This window comes from Mytilinidion resinicola, assembly GCF_010093595.1.
Source record: "Mytilinidion resinicola strain CBS 304.34 unplaced genomic scaffold BDZ99scaffold_3, whole genome shotgun sequence".
Lineage (NCBI taxonomy): Eukaryota > Fungi > Ascomycota > Dothideomycetes > Mytilinidiales > Mytilinidiaceae > Mytilinidion > Mytilinidion resinicola.
Genome location: NW_022985439.1, coordinates 121,340 through 138,422, shown reverse-complemented (window position 1 = coordinate 138,422; position 17,083 = coordinate 121,340). Strand labels below are relative to the sequence as shown.

The window sequence follows — 17,083 nt, the reverse complement described above, 5'->3', positions numbered from 1 at the left end:
ATTATGGTAATATACGGCGTCAGCCGCTAAGCGGTCTATAATACTGCCCAGCGCTGGTACAATTATGGCAGCAATAAGATATAACTCCGCTCTAGGCGACTATAGCCTATAACACGCCGCAATAAACGCCTTATGGTATTAACGTGGTGTAGAATGAAGTGACATACAACCCTATGGACGCGAGGTTGGACCATCCTTCTGCCCTTGTACTGGATTGGATAGTTGAAGGGGCTATTATGGGAGGTGACAACTAGCAGTCAATCATACAATGTACCCTTTGTAGTCCCACCCTATCTTCCCATTCGCTAGCCTCGTCAGTGCCGTTCCAGTCGTTCCAGGGCCCAGGCGTATACTGCCAAGGTTGCAGTGGAGCTACCGCATGTTTCTGGACAAAGCAATTGTAGAAATCTCCACTGTATTCTTTATCCCGTACCGCTTGATCATCCCCATCTTGGAAAAAATGGCGGGGCGTCGTGTGCTTCGTCTGGCAATTCGCAAAGTTTATGCACCCCTCCCAGAACTCGCCGACGCGGTAAAGACCTGTCGCATTGATGAAGGCGGTGCTCTCGTCCCGCGGCGGTGCGACCGATCCGTCGAAGTCGGACGTGACGTTGATGTTTCCGACTCTGCAAGGGAAGTTTCTTGATAACTCTGGCAGTGTTGATAAATGTTTGTAGTCTGATCCAACTGGCATTTGGTAGTCAAGAATATCGTGTCCGGGCGGAATTGCCTGGCCGTAGGGAGATCTTGCAACTGGTATGTTGAATAACAGACCCGCCGAAAGAGCAGCCATGAGATGGTCCGCAGTATTGTGCTTAGGCGGGGCTGCCAGGGCATCCGTCGCTCTTCCAGCCCACGCGCTTAGGTCTTTGATCTCTTCAAAGCTCGATTGGTTGTAGTGGACAATGGAATGCCGGACGATATCCTGTGCCATCGCCACCGTTAGCGAAGATGCGCCTCAAGCTCGACAGAAGGACGTACCTCGACCGTGACGTTCCCATAGCGCTTGGGATACGTTCGGAGGGCTTTAAGCCCGGGCGGTATATGTACCCACGCGCCATTGTATGCTAGCGTAGGGCTCGTTGGGATGAGTCTACGCTTGGGTGATATATGTTTTGGTTGGTCGTTAGGCTGAAAATTTGAACCCTTGAGACTTTTAATGACTGTTAGAAACGGACGGTAGTTTTTTGAAGCGATAAACCATCTTACAAGTTCAGAAACAAGACCGAACGCGGGTATTCTTCCAGACAGACTTTGGTGATGAGGATGCCTCGCTTGTCTGATTCGCAGTCTCCATGAGGTGCCGTGGGTGCCCAGGTGATCCAGACGGCCGACTTTCTCCAAAAATAATTGATTGCTAGTGCAGAGAAGAATTTTTCAAACACTTGCGAGACCTGGGCCCCTCCGATGACCTCGTCCGTCGTATTGACATAGAGTCTATAACTTGTTAGTAGCTTTTAAAGACAAGATCACTTGCTGGCCTACCCAGAACCTAACGCCTTGGCCAGCGTTGTATTTGAGGCAAAGTCTACTTCCCCTGTCCAGAACAGGTACATGTCCGTTTTCCCTCTCTTGAAGAGGTCTCTTGCGTTTTCAGTGAGTAGTTTTGATATGTGATCCGCTACCCTCGTCACGAACACCTCAGGTTGTGTGGAATCAACCCGTGGGTTGGGCTTCTCTGTGTGCATCTCTCTGTGTAGAGTATTGCGTAGAATAGTATACGCAGCAACGATCCCATCCTGGGCGCCCTGGGCGCCCACCATGGACGAGGCCGCCTTCCATCCTGCCTCTACACTCTGCGTCGTTTTCGCCAATGCCGAGGCGGTAGTGAATGCGAGCAAAGTGTATAAAGTAAATCTTTCCTGGTATCGTTGGCGTTCCGGCTCCGACATATTGACATAATTCTGTACGATGTAATTTGTAGCAAAGGTGCTTATAAGCTTCTCCCTATGTTCATCATATCCATGACTCGCATTTCTGACCATGTCGATCATGTCACTGAGTCGGGCGTGCAGTTTGCTGGTCGAGTCGAAGAAGTACCAAGCCTTGCGTTGGTCGTCAGCAGAAGTGTAATTGTCTTGCGCGACGAGCTTGCAATCGACGGCCTATCTTGAGGTCAACACCCACACGTGCCCCCACAGCAGATCGGTAGACGACTTACCACGCAAACCCCGCGTAGGTTGCAGTCCGTCAAAACTGCTGCCGACGAGTACGGCACATAATGATTAACCAAATAATTTATGAAGTGGGGGTTCGAAGTGTCACGTTTGTCGTTGGCCCAGATGGCGCGTTGTTTTTCTATCCATCCCGTGACATTGTCTTTCTCCCATTGGGCCTTGCTCGGTTTCGGCCAACCGCAGGGCCGATCCGGGACCTTGAGTAACTCGTCTTTGTTTTGTTTGGCGTGCGAGATAGAGTAGCTGGCCGCGGAGGGAACTATGAATCAGTTCAGTAATTAAAGACTGGGAATGCTGACATGATACCAAGTCACAGGTTCGTGTAGACTTCTGTTCGTCTACCGATCTATAGACCTAGGATTGCTGGGGCATTATAGAAAACCTTACCTAACACGGTTACAGTAGTTCGGGCATCGTGGGAAGCCTTGTCTGTTACGGTTACAGTAGCTGGGGCATTATAGGAAACTTTTTCTGTTACGGTCACAGTAGCTGCGGTTGAGATTACCTCATCCTCTAATGCCCGCTCGTGCAACCTCCCCCGGTGTTCTAGAGCGAATCCTGTAGCGAATAGCACTAGCAACCACCACGCGAGCCTCATCTTGACTGCATGCAAGTGAGAATGAGATGGCCAACTTGAAGATACTGGCAAGGAGTGCCCGAACTTACAAAATCTGATGATGGATGTTTGACTTGAGACTGAAGACAGAAAGAAAAGAGAGGGGCCTTCGGTATTTTGAACTCTTTACCTGCTCTTGAAAGTCTGGACTCTAACACCTACCATAAAATGAGGACTTATTTACTGTGTATTATAGACAGTCTCTTGCAATCATGGAGAGTCTGGAAAATATAAGATAGCAAGGAAAGAGACCATCCTTACTAAGATTGACACCTGGCCTTGCAGCAGATAAGACCAGGCCGTCAACGAACGCTCAGCGGGGATATATTGGAGTAGGCCAGGCCGGCTTTTTAGTATGCTGTGCCCAATGATCCAATCGCACGTTCTTTCTTTGCGGGCCCCTCCATCGGACAGATTTCCTTACTTTCAACCAGTTACGCCATGATTTGCCCAGAAATCCGCCCTGCACTCCGTCGGGAGAGGGGTCCATGGTTCGTCCGCTGACGGACCACGGTAGCATCAAGTCTAGCCGAAACTAATTACTTGCAATGCCGACGTACAGCAACACTGTGTCGTCGCTTATCTCTTTCACCATACCGGTATGAATGCCCATACACCCGCTCTTCCCTTCATATACGCCTCATTCTTACCACACATACCCGGCCCCACCTCTCTCTCATCCGATATTGCGATTCGCTAGATCACTTACGCCGATGCCTTCACATGAACGTCTCCGCACACATCACAGCACCATCCAGGGACACGAATATTGGCATGTTTCCATACCATACCGCCTTTACCCGCTCTTCCATGTCCAGGCACATAGAATTCCACTTTTCGCTAAAATAGAACGTAGACTTACACTTCAATAAAGCTACATTTGGCCATCCATTACCAATTCGCGTTCAGAAATAGATGTCAATGAGCAGACCCCCTGTTTGGTTCCCACTGGATCTCTCTCATACAACACTACTAGGCCGCCACGGTCTTGATTTTGGGTGGTCACGGCGTGTACTTTTAACGTTGCCATACGGTATTCCGATCAGATCCACCTACAGTTTGGAACGAGCTAAAGGCCGTAGCGTAGCTTCACTATGTGCTCGTAGACGATTAGCACGTAGCCGATTAGGAGAGGTAGACTAGCAGATAACCTTTTGAGACTAGCCGCTATGAAGACAAAAGTAAGAAAAGCGTCCCGCTCATCATGAACTCAGAAACTATCACAGCCCATCAAGCCTCAACCTCTTTACGCGCACTTTTGGATGTCATGAAAAGGAGAGAAACCACACACCAACGCGATCTCCCACAGGCAATTAACCACATCTACCCTCAACACCCGTTATAATCCCCGCCCCACCCACCGCCCGACACCACGCCTCTCCCCTGCAACGCCCTCGCGACCTGAATCCCCTGCGTCAAAAACCCCACCGCCGTATCCACGCCCTCATGCCCCGTCCTGATCATCCCGGGCATCGGCGGGTCCTCAGGCCGCGCAATCACGCCCGCCAGCTGCTCATCACTCACGCTGCCCTGGAACCGGTCCAGCACCAACCTGCGAATCCCCACGTGCCAGCGCTCGAACCACTGCGCCTCACTGAGCGTCGTGTAGTGGCGCTCGCCGGCGGCGTTGACGGTGGAAAAGGGCCACACGGCCTCGACGACGGCGTAGCGCTTCGTGGCGAAGAACAGGTACGGCCACGCGAACAGCCACAGGAAGGAGAGGTAGAAGAGCCAGCGGATCCAGGTCGTGAGGCGCCACGCGTTGATACGCGACGCGGTGTAGAGGTCGACGTGGTGGTCTTCGATCGGGAACGTGATGGAGGTACGCCCGCGGTAGTTCGTGCTGCGGATCAAGCCCTCCAGCCGGTTCTTCAGCTGGGTCGTGTCGATGCCTGAGACGGTGCGGGTTAGGCGGAAGACGCGCAGGGTGGAGGGCGATGCGCAGTAGCGGTGGCACCATTCCTTGAGCGAGGGTTTTGGGAGCCCGACCTCGAGCGCTTTGGTGTAGCCCGGGGCGCGTTGCGCGATGAAGGACCCGCGGAGGACTTTCTCGCCGTTTTCGACGGTGCGCACGGTCATGGTTTGGGAGGAGGCCGGGCGGAGGTATTGCTCGAGGGAGAGCACGAGGCGGAAGTCGACAACTTGTTTCGTTTCTTTTTTGTTGTTGGCGACTTTGCGGGTTTCGCTGTGGTGGCCTGGGGGTATGGAGTTAGCTTTCAAAGGGATTGGACGGCTGTGGAGAGGTAGTATATACCCATGATATACACCAATGGTGCTGGAGCGGCCATGGCCATTTCTCGGATAGCGTTCTCGAGATGGACTGGGTCGGTGTCGTATCGCGGGTCCATTACGTTGGAGACCTCGCAGACCATGGGCTTGCCCCCGCTCAGCGAGTATCCGGCATCGTGATCCATGCGATTGGAGGGCGGCGGCGGGATGTGTCGAGGCGCAGGTCTGGTACTGCTAGAACCGCCGACATCGTCGGTATATGCGGGAGGAAGGCCAGATATCTCCGGAGCATCATCGTAGTTGAAGTCATCGGCGGTGGTGTGCATAGATAATGCATCGGGGTCATCCCGAAAGGCTCCAGAGTCACGAGTTGGTCGGCCCATGGTGAATATTTGTAGCGGGATGAATGAAGCTCGTCCAGAGATTTCTGAAATGGTGTATTTAGAGAAAAAGAGGATGATGGACGCGACGCGCCTTTTGTACTCTCGTCGTCGGAGGGGCAGGATCAGGGGCGTGTCTGACGCGGTCCGTTTGGGACGAATGCTAGGCAGCTGCTTACCTATCCCAGTCGCGGGAGAAGGCAGTCCGTATTTGGTGTGAAGAGATTTATCGATTGGTCAATGGAGGAGCATAAGTTGGCCTTTCAATGCTTCGACAGTCGTCCGTGATAGGAAGCAAAGGTTAGCATAGTGTTGTGTGGAAAACGAGGGTCTGTTGATCGTTCATCCTCTGCAGCCAGAGGACGCTAATTTAAGCTTAATGTGATCTAAAAATACTCCCGCAGTTTCTTCGGCGACCTCACTTTTTTGCCGTTCATCGTATCAAACCTCAACCACACGTCTGACCACACCCAATTCTTTTCCGGCACACTCACTGAGTCAGTAGACGACGCTGGCAACCTACCGTCCCCTCGTTCGCTCTTTATGTGCGCAGCCAGCCCGTCGAGTCACGTTCTACAGGATATGGAATTTTGGTAGTGCGACACGCCAATACACATCTAGACCTCAAACTCCGTTTGGAATCAGACGCAACCTTTTCTCTACCATGAGCTCCGACACTGTTGGCGCTGAGTTGCGCCAAACTGGCCGAGAACTCACTCCCATCACGGACCCCGTAGCCATCGACGCCGAATCGCGCCATACCAGCCGCGAGCCTACTCCCACGACCCGCCCCGCAACCATCGACGCCGAACCGCGCGTCGACCAACTCGTCACCCACGAAGGCGCGCATTTTACCACCATTAAGGAGGGGCTGGCATATATCCTCGTACCCCAGGGTACTCCGACCTCGACCGATCCCAAAGCCTTGAAGGAAGACGCCGACAAGCAGTCCGTCTTTTACAATCCCATTCAACAATTCAATCGTGATCTGAGCGTACTGGCAATAAGGGCGTTTGGGGAAGATTTCGTGGTAGCTCAGAAGCTGAAGAAGGAGGCGGAGAAAAATAAGCCGGCGAACAAGAGGAAGTGGGATAAGAAAAGGCAGAAGAAGAAGGAGTTGAAGAAAGTGGGCAAGAATATCGAAAATGAGGAGATTGGCCCACAAAGTCCGGCTAAGAAGAGGAAGATTGAGGGAAACGGAGAACAGGCGGAGGTCATGGATGACACGGTCGAAGAGCGTACAGCTTCAGTCCAAGACTCAGATGAGATGGAAATCGAGATCATTGTAGATAAGCCTGAAGCTCCTTCTCATGGGAAAGAAGTGCTCTCATCCAGCGCTCAAAAAACGGCGGTACAGGAATTTACCGAATCTGCCCCTCGGGGGTCTGATGGGATGCCGCAAATGTTTGCAGAAGGTTCGGAAGGCGATATCACTGCAGAAAATACGAACGTGACATACCCGCAAACTCAGCCGAACGACGCAGTGCCTGGACTGAATGGCAAGACACCACCCTTCAAACCTGACCTCCGAATTCTCGACGCCCTTTCAGCCACAGGTCTGCGAGCGCTCCGCTATGCGCAGGAACTCCCCTTCGCAGCCGCAGTCACCGCCAATGACATGTCCCAAAAAGCTACGGCATCCATTGCTCTCAACGTGCAGCATAATAAGCTCGAGGACAGGATTACCCCGAATGCAGGCAATGCTATATCACATATGTACAGCTTCGTTGGGACGAAAGGCTACGATGTCATTGACCTAGATCCATACGGTACCGCAGCACCATTCCTGGACTCAGCGCTGCAAGCTCTAACCAACGGCGGGCTTCTCTGCGTAACCTGCACTGACTCTGGCGTCTTTGCATCTACGGGGTACCTTGAGAAGACCTACTCCCAATACGGCGGTCTCCCGATCAAAGGCTTCCACTCCCACGAAGGGGGTCTACGTTTGATCATCCACGCCATCGCTACATCGGCCGCAAGATACGGCATGGCAATCGAGCCTCTACTCTCCCTCTCAATTGACTACTACGCGCGCGTCTTTGTGCGAGTCCGTCGCTCCCCCGCAGAAGTCAAGTTCCTAGCTGGCAAACAAATGCTCGTCTATAATTGTGATGCAGGATGTGGCGCATGGCAAACCCAATTCCTCGCCCGTAATATACCACGCGAGAACAAAGACGGCAGCTTATACTACAAGCACTCCTTTGCGCAAGCCCCATCGGCCTCGCCTTTCTGTGAACACTGTGGAACGAAAACTCACCTCTCCGGCCCTATGTATGGCGGCCCACTTCACAATCCCGCCTTCATCGAACGGATCCTCAGTTACCTCACCACCATCGACAAGGAAATCTACGCCACTTCCGCGCGTATAGAAGGGATGCTCCAGACCGCATACGAAGAGACCCTGGTCGAAGCACCGGTAATCTCGAAACGAAAGAAGAAACCTGCCGAGGACGCCGAAACTACCGAAAATGGGACCACGAACACAGACGCACCTTCCCCGTCCATCCCCCAAACTGACCCCGCGCAGATTGACCACCACCCCTTCTACTTCACCCCTTCCAACCTTTCCAAAGTTATCCACTGCCAAGCGCCCCCGGATGCCGCTATTCGCGGTGCGCTGCGGAAAGCCGGTTTCAGAGCTACACGTTCGCATTGCAAACCGGGGACTATTCGCACAGATGCGAGTTGGAAGGATCTGTGGCATATCATGCGGGAGTGGGTGAGGCGGCGAGCGCCGGTGAGGGAGGGGGCGTTGAGTGAGGGGAGTGCAGGGTGGAAGATCTTGAGGTTGGGGGAGAATGAGGCTGAGGAAGAAGGAGATGGAGAGGGGGAGGGAGAGCAGGAGGATGTTGGCAAGGGCAAAGGGGGGCAGAACTATAAGGTCGTTTTCGATGAGCAGCTAGGGAGGGATGAAGGGCCAAAGTTGATGCGGTATCAAATCAATCCGAGGGCGAACTGGGGGCCTATGAATCGGGCGAAGTAGGGGGCAGTTTTGGGACATTCTGCGGATGAGGCTGAGTGGCTTTTATGCAGACAAAATGGGTGTCTGTTCATCACACTGACTTCAAGATGATGGATCTGTTACGGGCGCGCTAGGTAGGAACATAGTGGCACTCTTAAAACGTCCTCTGACCTAGGTATGCGTTCTGTCTGCCATTACTTAGAGTGCTTCACTTTTGAAATCGCCCAAGGTGAAGAGCCTCCAACACGCTCAAGTTTCTAAGAATGCATTGGAGCAACCCGAGTGCTACCATACCGCATTGTCCCTTAGAATTCGGGCCGCGAAGCAGTGCCACTATATCTTCCCTTCCTCCAACTTCCACCACCCGATTCTCCAGCTTCCATCGACCGGTTCTCTTCCTCCTTCGGCTTCCCATCAGCCGATATTTCGGATGGAGCGGAGGTTACCCCTTCCCTCGTCGGCATAGAGATGGTGATCTCGGGCCTTTAAAATCCTGATGTCATCGCTGTTTGGTGACTAAATTAAAGAGTGGATTTGCATAACTCAGGTCGATTGTTTCGATACGAAATACTTGCGTGACAGGGCATGCAAAAATCGGCTACATGAAAGCTTTCCACGAGGATGAAATATTCGCATGTGACTCTAAAACTTTGACCAGGAACTTTCACCGCGCTGAGATATTCCATATCGTTTTCTTCACTGCCGGTGCTCCACACTTTCTCAATCGGGAAGCTAAAGCACGTGATGAGCGATGATCGCCCGCGGAGACTGCGGCCCAGCTTCCCCGCATATCTCCACGACAGCTTCACGTTGGCAGGTAGCATCTAGCACATCGTCCAGCCACCTTGGCTCTCAACGTCTATCGTGCAGAGCCGTGATATCAAATGCAACGTCTCCGGAGGGCCAGAATTGGTGCTACTTGACCCTAGGTAGCAGTCTCATTCGCTTTCAGCCACGTTGTACTACGACTGCTCCCACCTGTGGTCTCCGACTTACCCGTTGGTGATGTTGTCGTTGTCCTCGGAGTCTAGCAGGGTAGTCTAAGACATTTCAACGATTGTCGTCTTGTGTTCGTAGCTGCGAATGTCAAGAGTGGTTGATGACGACAACTCCCAAAGTCTCTGCCCTCTCGTCCACTTCATGTCACAAAGAGTCCTTCACAACGCGCAATATTGAAAGCTTCAATGTAGTATTATCCGTACCCCGGGCTATCTTTGCGGCTCAATTGTAGTAGGACAGTTTTCCTTGCTTAGATCTTTCATTTGCCAGACGCAGGTACTAGCTGCCGATGGTAATCGACGCGTCATCGCTCCGTCACCACGGCCTTTCTGCCAAATCCATTTCAAAATCCCATGTCTAGACTCACAGATGGATTTACCGGCTACACCACATGCTATTATTCATACCCGGGCAATTCTCACGCGTCTCATTGGTGCAATGCTCCTCCGAGGTCGACTGCTTGCGGGATCTCCTTCCGCAGAGCTCGCGTCGTGCCGCTCGCGTCGTGCCGCGGAAAGCCACTCCATGCGAGGTTTGACGCATCATTCGTCAAGCTGTTCCATTCTAGTCTTGTCATGAAGTCATTCAAACCGTCAATTCTCTGCTGTACTCGCGTCCTTTAGTCTACAGTCCTGCTTCCATGGCTATCCGGGGTTCCGCAATGGCGTTCACGTCAAACAAGGTCGCCTCCCTCGAAAACCGATAAGCCTCGTCATTCCAAGTCTTTTTTCTGGCTATCACTAATTTTTTGAATATATATCAAATTTCAGCATGATTGGCAGAACCGTTCTCACGTCGGCCTGCCTGACAGGGCTCGCAGTCGCGCTTCCTAACCCCCAGGTCCCAGGATACAGTGACGGGGACTCGCCATTTGTGCAGACTCCTTACCCTGTGAGCAGTTTGGCAACCTCTTTTGGTCCTGATTCTCAGGTTCCGGCCACAGTGACATCGGATTCATCGCCTCCTCCTCTCGTGAGCAGGTATGTACTCTTGCCCACGCTACTCATAGCCTGTACTTATTCGAAATAGTATCTTCACAGGAGCCACAAGTCATGGCCCGTATAGCGGAACGCCAACTATCACTGGAGCTGCAAATGCTCCCACTACACTTGCTTCCGAGATTGCTCCCATGCCACTGAACCCAACGGCAACATACTACAACACCAATGGGCTACCACAGAACCCAGAACCAGCGCCATACACCCCAAATGGTATGTCTCAGCGACATCAATAATCTGACATTATGCTAACCTTTGGGAAGGTGGCTTGGGCACAAACGGTTCTCTGCCCCGCTACATGGTGAACAGCGACTTCGACTACGAATCTATCGCACTTGGTCTTTACCAGGAATGGATCGAGCTCGACCTCTTCAACAATGGCCTCGCCGTTTTCTCCGAAGCGGACTTCCTCTCGGCTGGCCTGACCGCTGAAGACCGCTCCTACATCGCATTCATGGCCCAGCAAGAAGAAGGTCATGCCACTCTCCTTACCAACATGCTTGGCGAGACCGCTCCGGTCCAATGTACCTACAACTACCCCTTCGAGACCGTTCGCGAGTTCATCGATTTCAACCAGAAGCTAACTCGTTGGGGCGAATCCGGTGTTTGGGGCTTCATCAATCACCTTGACTCCCGAGAAGTGGGGCAATTGCTTGCGCAGTCCATTGCTACTGAAGCCCGCCAGCAGATTTCTTTCCGCCAAATGCTCGGCCTACATCCAATGCCTGTTTGGTTTGAGACTGGCATACCGCAGTCGTGGTCTTGGACTTACCTCGCGCCGTACATCAGCTCTTGCCCTGCGAACCAGACGAGGCTTGCGTGGCAGAATTTCCCAGCGCTGCACATCATCAACCAGCCCAACCCGAACCGCTTCTCGCCCAACGATACTAAGGCTAATGAGGTCGTGGGTAACCGTACTGGCGACCCCTCCGACTCACTGATTCCATCCGAGGAGAGCTGTGTCAACCTCAACATCACCGGTGTTGGCTGCGGTCCTGCCATCGCCCGCAACCGCTCGGAGCCTCTGTCATTCCCTGGAAAGATGGTCAATTTTACCTGGGATGAGCCTGGAAGCGCTGTTGGCCCCAACAACAGCTATGTCACCTCCACCGCTGCTGGTAGCCCTACCTTCGTTGCTTGGGTTGCTCAGTTGAACCTGACGTACACGCCTCTCACCATCACGGGCAACAACACTGGTTACACTTACCAGCCTGCTGGCCACGTTTATGGACATGATGGAGTTGTCAACGGGACGATGTTCGTTGCACTTACGGACTCAGATTTGTTCCTTACGCCCTTCAACCTGTCGATGATCAATCCGCATGTCAGGGCTTTGGGACTTTACCAGGCTGGTTGAGCGGGTGTGTCATGGAAGGCTTTTCCGAGTGGAGAACGGTATAGGAAGGAGAAAATCAGATGCTGAGAGATTGTAATATATTAATGACAGTATATGTTAATTATAACTAAAACACATGCACTCCCACATATATGTGTACTCTTTCTGGCTACTTTGCCGTGTTTTATATTTATGTACACCACCACCCCACTGCTTGTAGTGCCTCAAGGCGTTTTCCCAGGCTTACCGCCATCGGTCACATTGCCGATCTGTATATACCAATCCGGCGCTGCCTGAGGTGGCTCAGCGAGTTTCCCAATCATCCAAAGTACTAACCTTACATCCTCTTCAGATTTGTGGAGGAGATTTGGGGCCGCTCAGACAGTGGCATGCAAGGTCAGAGAACTACTCTGGGTGTGTTAACGACCCATATCACTTCACTCTTTCCTGATTGGGTGATAAAATTCGTGAAGGTCTACGATAAATCCACCACCAACACACCACAACACAAACGGCTCAGTCGATTCCAAACCGAACAATACTATTACACCACACCATGGATCTCAATCATGACCCCGATTATTCCTTCCTGACGATGCTGGAGAATGTGCATTACTTTGAGCACGTCACGCTCCCTGGCCTGAGCTTCCCCACGTTCCCTATCATCTCACCTCAGTCACGGGCATCAGCAATCCCATCGCCGTTCGTCGCCATGAGCAATGCACCCTCCTGCACAACAGACGCCAAAGTCAACTACCCGCCCTTCCCCGCCGACGACACCTCAGGCGAACCGCCATACCAGCCGCACTATGGAGCCTCGTCGCAAGCCCCCAGAAACCCCAACCTCGACCCCTCCTTAGATGTCCCCGCGCTCCCGCATACCCACAACCACCACCTTCACGACCAAACTGTCCCCAATGGCACCTCCCACCTCGCCCTCGCCCAGGGCGAATTCGACATGCTCCCGCCCCCCGCCAGCACGCACCCCACCTTCACCGCCCTGCACGACTTCGCCCAGGACCACGCCGCGCACCACGGCTACGCCCTCTCCATCAACACGACGGCGCGCAACCGCAGCCGCATCAAGCTCGCCTGCGTGTGCTACGGCGTGGCCAAGAACACGCACAAGCTGACGCCCGAGACGCGGGTGCGCAAGAACCGGCAGAGCGCCAAGACGGGCTGCAAGATGTGGATCGAGGGCAAGCGGCAGGACGACGGCAGCTGGGCGCTGCGGGTGGGGGAACCCGCGCATAATCACGAGGGCAGGCCAGCGGAGGGCTGGGCGGTGCAGCGCAAGAGGACGTGGGGCGCGCAGGGGGGCGTGATGGGGGTGGGCGGCGTTACGGCGAGGGAGGAGTTGGAGGTGGCGAGGCGGGGGGAGGTGAAGGCTCCATCGCTATCGTATGCGCAAGAGGTGGCGGCATTGCAGGCTCAGGGTGGGACTGGCGCTATCACGGGTCGAGCTTCGACGACGCCGTCTCTATCAATCCAGGATCCGCACTCTCACGCCCGCGGCAGCCTCGTCTGGAAGATTGTCGAGCAGGAAATGGAGCGCAAGGGCGTCAACGAAGGACGGGACCGTGGTGTCGGACGTACGGTGAAAGTGCTCCAGGAGCGGCTCCCGGGTATCCAGATCTTCAAGCGCGATGTGTATAACATCCGAGCGCAAATCAAACGGGCACGCAAGGAAGCTGGGATCACCACCACTTCTTCGTCGAATTCACCCAACGACCAGGGCCTTGATGAAGATGATATGGACCCGGATTCAACAGCGAGCAGGGCCGAGCATGTTGCTCCTGCTCCTGCTGCAGCGAATCCGCGTTTGAGCGGGCGTGGTGCAACTGGAGGAGCGATTCCAAAGAAGATACAGATCGACCCGCTGCTAGTCGCCCAATGCAACGACGCACTGCGGCAGGTCGATGCTTCCGAATATGAGAGCTTGAGACAGGAGAACGAGGAGTTGAGGTAGATTGACGAGGCTCGGAATGCGGAATTGCAGAGGCTGAGGGGGCAGCTCGAGGGCTCTAGGTAGGGCAGGCGTCGGTCGGACAGTGATACCCACGGGAGAGCTTTCCCTTTGATTACGAACGGCATATTACGATGGGCGTTGCATTTAGCGCGGAGTTGGCGGTATGTTTGCTTTTCATTTTGCTGAATTCACCTTTTCTGCCTATACTTCACACTAGGCCAATGCCGTCTGAGCTGGCCCGGTGAGCTTACAGACTGTACAAAATGATCACTTTTTCATCTTGCTCACGCTCTTCAAAATAACCTGAAGTTCTATATGCAATACCAAGACGGTATATGCAGGCTTACGAAAGTGCATGTTTTCTCCCCCTTCACCTCCATGAAACTAAAATCCGAACACGCCGATCTCCTCGCATTCGCTTTAGTAGGTCTATTTTTCCAACCTCGCGATATTGAAGCCGTAAGTCTCTCATAACAACATCTCTAAAGCATGTCGGCGACATCTTTGAAAGTGGTATTGCAACTGTCATATTTATTTACTTCACCTTCTTTCAATTATAGTCCTCTTCCCCTTAGTTGACTCAATTTCCGTGCCGCCTTTTAAAGTTACAGGGGCCGCACGCAGGTGCGCATACGCTGTCGCTTTCTAAGACCCCGACCAGCATTTATGTGGGGTAGTGCCGGCGTCGCTCCGCGAAGTTTGGTTGGGCACTCGCTACATCGTTAAACCTTATTTTAATCACGTCTTTGCCTTTTTTCGATGTGTCTCTCGCCGGCCTGTTGGTAGGTGCAGAGTTCAAGATGTATGGGGGACCCACAGGCTCAGTAGGACGGTGTTACGTCACTGAAAGTTGTTGTGTAGCGAATCGGAATAGTGTTGTTTTTTTTCTCTATCTTGTCAGAATGCCTCGGGATCCTGCTATCTCAGCTCAAGAGTCAGCCTCTCCAAGATGGCCGATACATGACAATGGCTTCAATTAGGTGGTCTGAGGGAACCGCGTCAGCTTCACCATTAACGGGAAGACGACGTTTATGTTTGCCAGGAAAATGCATTATTAGCGCACGCCTGTACCTGAGCTGTGGGAAGATAAAATGAACACGACTTTTGATCGCTATACTCTAATTGTTCGTATTAGATATGAAGATGCAGGCGATAGGCTGAAATGCCTTCATAATCTACGATCACTAGGCAAATTACGCGCCTGTCCCTAGCACGCCCGACTTCAGCGGCGGAGCACTAAACCTCATCCTTTTTCGAACTCGCTCACGAAATCGACCGCCACGGATTAGTAAAGCTACGGTTTGGATCCGCGCGCAACCGCTGCCCGAACGTCGAATTCTAGAGCGTGAAGAAACGTCTCTTCGTCTCATTTCTCTAGAAAGAAGGCATAACTGTCCTACAACCCGACGATTTCCGAGTCGTTATCCTCGATCGATAAACCGCGCCCGCTCCTTTGCCTACTCTATCGTCTGGAACAACGGCCCATTCACACCACCATATCCCTCTACGGCACCCTCCTCGCCTTTATCCCTGGACTCATCACTGTGAGCATTACCCTCTCAAACCTGTGAAAGAGCACCGGAAAGCCACAGACTCCCTCTCCGAACCTCTACCCTCTTACAACGCCGCCGGACTTCTAATGAATCAACGCTGATCACCTGACAACCTCGCCCCCTAATCCCATGTCACCTTACCCTTGATATAGGACGAGATTACTTATAACCCCCCTTTTTGCTTGCATATAACCCCCCCTAAATTTAGCCTAGCTCCAGCCCGTATTAATATTGTTCCACCAATTATATTCACTCGCTTGTTAGATGCGTAAAACAGCAAGGCTATACAAAACGGCAAGGCTATACAAATCGGAAAGGATGTATACACGAATCGCATAGGATGTATATATATATACAACAACAACAGTCTATTTACTCCATCTACTCTAGCTAGCCTAGAAGCGGAAAGCGTCTAGATGGCCGCCTCTCAATTGCTAATTGAAAGGAACGCCCGTATACACCATTGTACCAAGGTCTTACACCCGAATATCCTCCTGCTGCATCGGCTCCTTCATTACAAATAGCCTCCTCCTTAGGAGTAGACAAAGGGGCGTCCTCTAGGGCTGGTTGACTGTTAGCGACTAAGGAAATAAAGCCCTAGGTTACTGTTAGGGTGCCGGCTTGTCTAGCGGAGAGATCCGGTGGAGAGATCCGGTGCTGTATTGGTGAATTAAAACCCGTTATTAAACATTATTATCGCCTAAGCGACAGCCTAATTAGTGGAACAAAGTTGTTACAAGCCGGAGCTAGGCTAAATCTAGCGGGGGGTTATATGCAAGCAAAATGGGGGTTTATACGCAGCAGCAAAACAGGGGGGTTATAAGTAGTCTCGTCCTTGATATAGGACTGACTACGTATTCCACGTCGGCACTATCCTCTCCCCACAACCTCCACATCGGCTCCGCAGAACGCATGTTCCCAGACATGCAAGGCATGGCCGCATTTGCTTGGAATTACTTGCTCGCCAGCGATTCCATCGACTCATTCCCCAGCTCTGCTTCTCGAAAAAGTGGTAATTGGACCTTGTCCTTCGCAACCGCAACTGTGTACGAATTCAGAGAGGGCGAGAACATGCCCCCTGTCTTCATGGATAATAGTGGACACGATTAAACCATCAGCGTGCTTAACCGGCACTGTATCACAGACTCCACTCTCCTCAACCGCGCTGCTAGCTCCAACTCCAACCGTACGAGTGGATCCGGATCGTGGGAAATCCTGGACCCCTCCCGCGGTGTACGTAGTACCAACAGCACGACGGTGGAGCGGCTGGGGTGGGGCATCGCCCCGAACTCCTTTCCATCACCCCCTTCTTCTCTAAACGTTGGCTTCCGGGACGCGGTTCTACACACCACCGCGCTCGCCCTCCGTGTCCTGGAAACTTGGATGTATCCCTAGCGTCTTGATTGGCGGTTCCCGAGGGAGGGGGCAGGGGGGTTAGAGCGCTGTTTGTTTGTGAATTGGGAGCAGTATGGGCGGGCTGGTTTGTGGATTGGGAGATGGGTGAGGTTTATGACTCTGTGGGAAAGCTGGATTACTAGGGGCAATCAGGTGGGTGTGGCGGTTTGGGGAATGAGTGAGGAGGGGATTGCTGGGGGTTGAAGGTAGGAGAAACTTGATGTCTGAGGGTTGGCGGAGGGCAGGAAGGGCGGTGTGGGCGTAGGGGGATAGTGTATATTACGTTGTGAGAGACAAAGGGTCTAAATATGAGGGATTGATTTATTGGGTAGTTCTACATAAAAGGAAATAATGAGATACAGCCTGGAGTCTGCCGAAGAAGCTTGCAGGTCGGAAACATAAAGGAAAGTTGTGAAAGTGTGATCCAAGATATCTACTACTCAGGGTGAACGCCAAATATATGGCTGGG

The 17,083-nt window shown here is 52.7% G+C and overlaps 7 protein-coding genes across 7 annotated transcripts; 5 read left to right on the top strand and 2 right to left on the bottom strand.

Moving 5' to 3' along the window:
- Nucleotides 1–171: 171 nt before the first annotated feature.
- Nucleotides 172–2,775, bottom strand: BDZ99DRAFT_494508 (uncharacterized protein; the record flags this gene model as incomplete). Its single annotated transcript, XM_033723314.1, has 7 exons — nt 172–209; nt 268–925; nt 982–1,153; nt 1,210–1,437; nt 1,486–2,105; nt 2,162–2,436; nt 2,565–2,775. 7 exons carry the CDS (start codon nt 2,773–2,775, stop codon nt 172–174), a joined length of 2,202 nt encoding a protein of 733 aa, XP_033581501.1.
- Nucleotides 2,776–3,252: 477 nt separating this feature from the next.
- Nucleotides 3,253–4,068, top strand: BDZ99DRAFT_458559 (uncharacterized protein). The gene is made up of 2 exons (XM_033718942.1): nt 3,253–3,885; nt 3,945–4,068. Exons 1-2 carry the CDS (start codon nt 3,709–3,711, stop codon nt 3,999–4,001), a joined length of 234 nt encoding a protein of 77 aa, XP_033581500.1. The 5' UTR covers nt 3,253–3,708; the 3' UTR covers nt 4,002–4,068.
- Nucleotides 4,069–4,120: 52 nt separating this feature from the next.
- On the bottom strand, nt 4,121–5,565 carry BDZ99DRAFT_407790 (uncharacterized protein; the record flags this gene model as incomplete). The annotated part of the gene is made up of 2 exons (XM_033716491.1): nt 5,048–5,565; nt 4,121–4,988 (listed from the first exon to the last, which is right to left on the bottom strand). Exons 1-2 carry the CDS (start codon nt 5,403–5,405, stop codon nt 4,123–4,125), a joined length of 1,224 nt encoding a protein of 407 aa, XP_033581499.1. The 5' UTR covers nt 5,406–5,565.
- Nucleotides 5,566–6,066: 501 nt separating this feature from the next.
- On the top strand, nt 6,067–8,385 carry BDZ99DRAFT_379074 (TRM-domain-containing protein; the record flags this gene model as incomplete). The annotated part of the gene is made up of 2 exons (XM_033715132.1): nt 6,067–6,640; nt 6,818–8,385. The coding sequence occupies 2 exons, from the start codon at nt 6,067–6,069 to the stop codon at nt 8,383–8,385; spliced, it is 2,142 nt and encodes a 713-aa protein (XP_033581498.1).
- A 1,637-nt stretch (nt 8,386–10,022) lies between these two features.
- Nucleotides 10,023–11,808, top strand: BDZ99DRAFT_407785 (uncharacterized protein). Its single transcript, XM_033716490.1, has 3 exons — nt 10,023–10,343; nt 10,393–10,574; nt 10,625–11,808. Exons 1-3 carry the CDS (start codon nt 10,135–10,137, stop codon nt 11,716–11,718), a joined length of 1,485 nt encoding a protein of 494 aa, XP_033581497.1. The 5' UTR covers nt 10,023–10,134; the 3' UTR covers nt 11,719–11,808.
- An 829-nt stretch (nt 11,809–12,637) lies between these two features.
- BDZ99DRAFT_362958 (uncharacterized protein) lies at nt 12,638–13,321 on the top strand (the record flags this gene model as incomplete). Its single annotated transcript, XM_033714705.1, has 1 exon — nt 12,638–13,321. A coding segment is annotated over one exon (684 nt), but the record flags the coding sequence as incomplete, so codon positions are not given.
- Nucleotides 13,322–16,002: 2,681 nt separating this feature from the next.
- On the top strand, nt 16,003–16,329 carry BDZ99DRAFT_515321 (uncharacterized protein; the record flags this gene model as incomplete). Its single annotated transcript, XM_033724958.1, has 1 exon — nt 16,003–16,329. The coding sequence occupies one exon, from the start codon at nt 16,003–16,005 to the stop codon at nt 16,327–16,329; it is 327 nt and encodes a 108-aa protein (XP_033581495.1).
- Nucleotides 16,330–17,083: the final 754 nt, after the last annotated feature.

Coding starts and splice junctions, on each gene's coding strand:
- BDZ99DRAFT_458559 (XM_033718942.1), top strand. CDS start 3,709: ATGTCAATGAGCAGACCCCCTGTTTGGTTCCCACTGGATCTCTCTCAT. Junction 3,886..3,944: donor AAGGCCGTAGCGTAGCTTCA/CTATGTGCTCGT, acceptor CTAGCAGATAAC/CTTTTGAGACTAGCCGCTAT.
- BDZ99DRAFT_407785 (XM_033716490.1), top strand. CDS start 10,135: ATGATTGGCAGAACCGTTCTCACGTCGGCCTGCCTGACAGGGCTCGCA. Junction 10,344..10,392: donor CCTCCTCCTCTCGTGAGCAG/GTATGTACTCTT, acceptor TATTCGAAATAG/TATCTTCACAGGAGCCACAA. Junction 10,575..10,624: donor AGCGCCATACACCCCAAATG/GTATGTCTCAGC, acceptor ACCTTTGGGAAG/GTGGCTTGGGCACAAACGGT.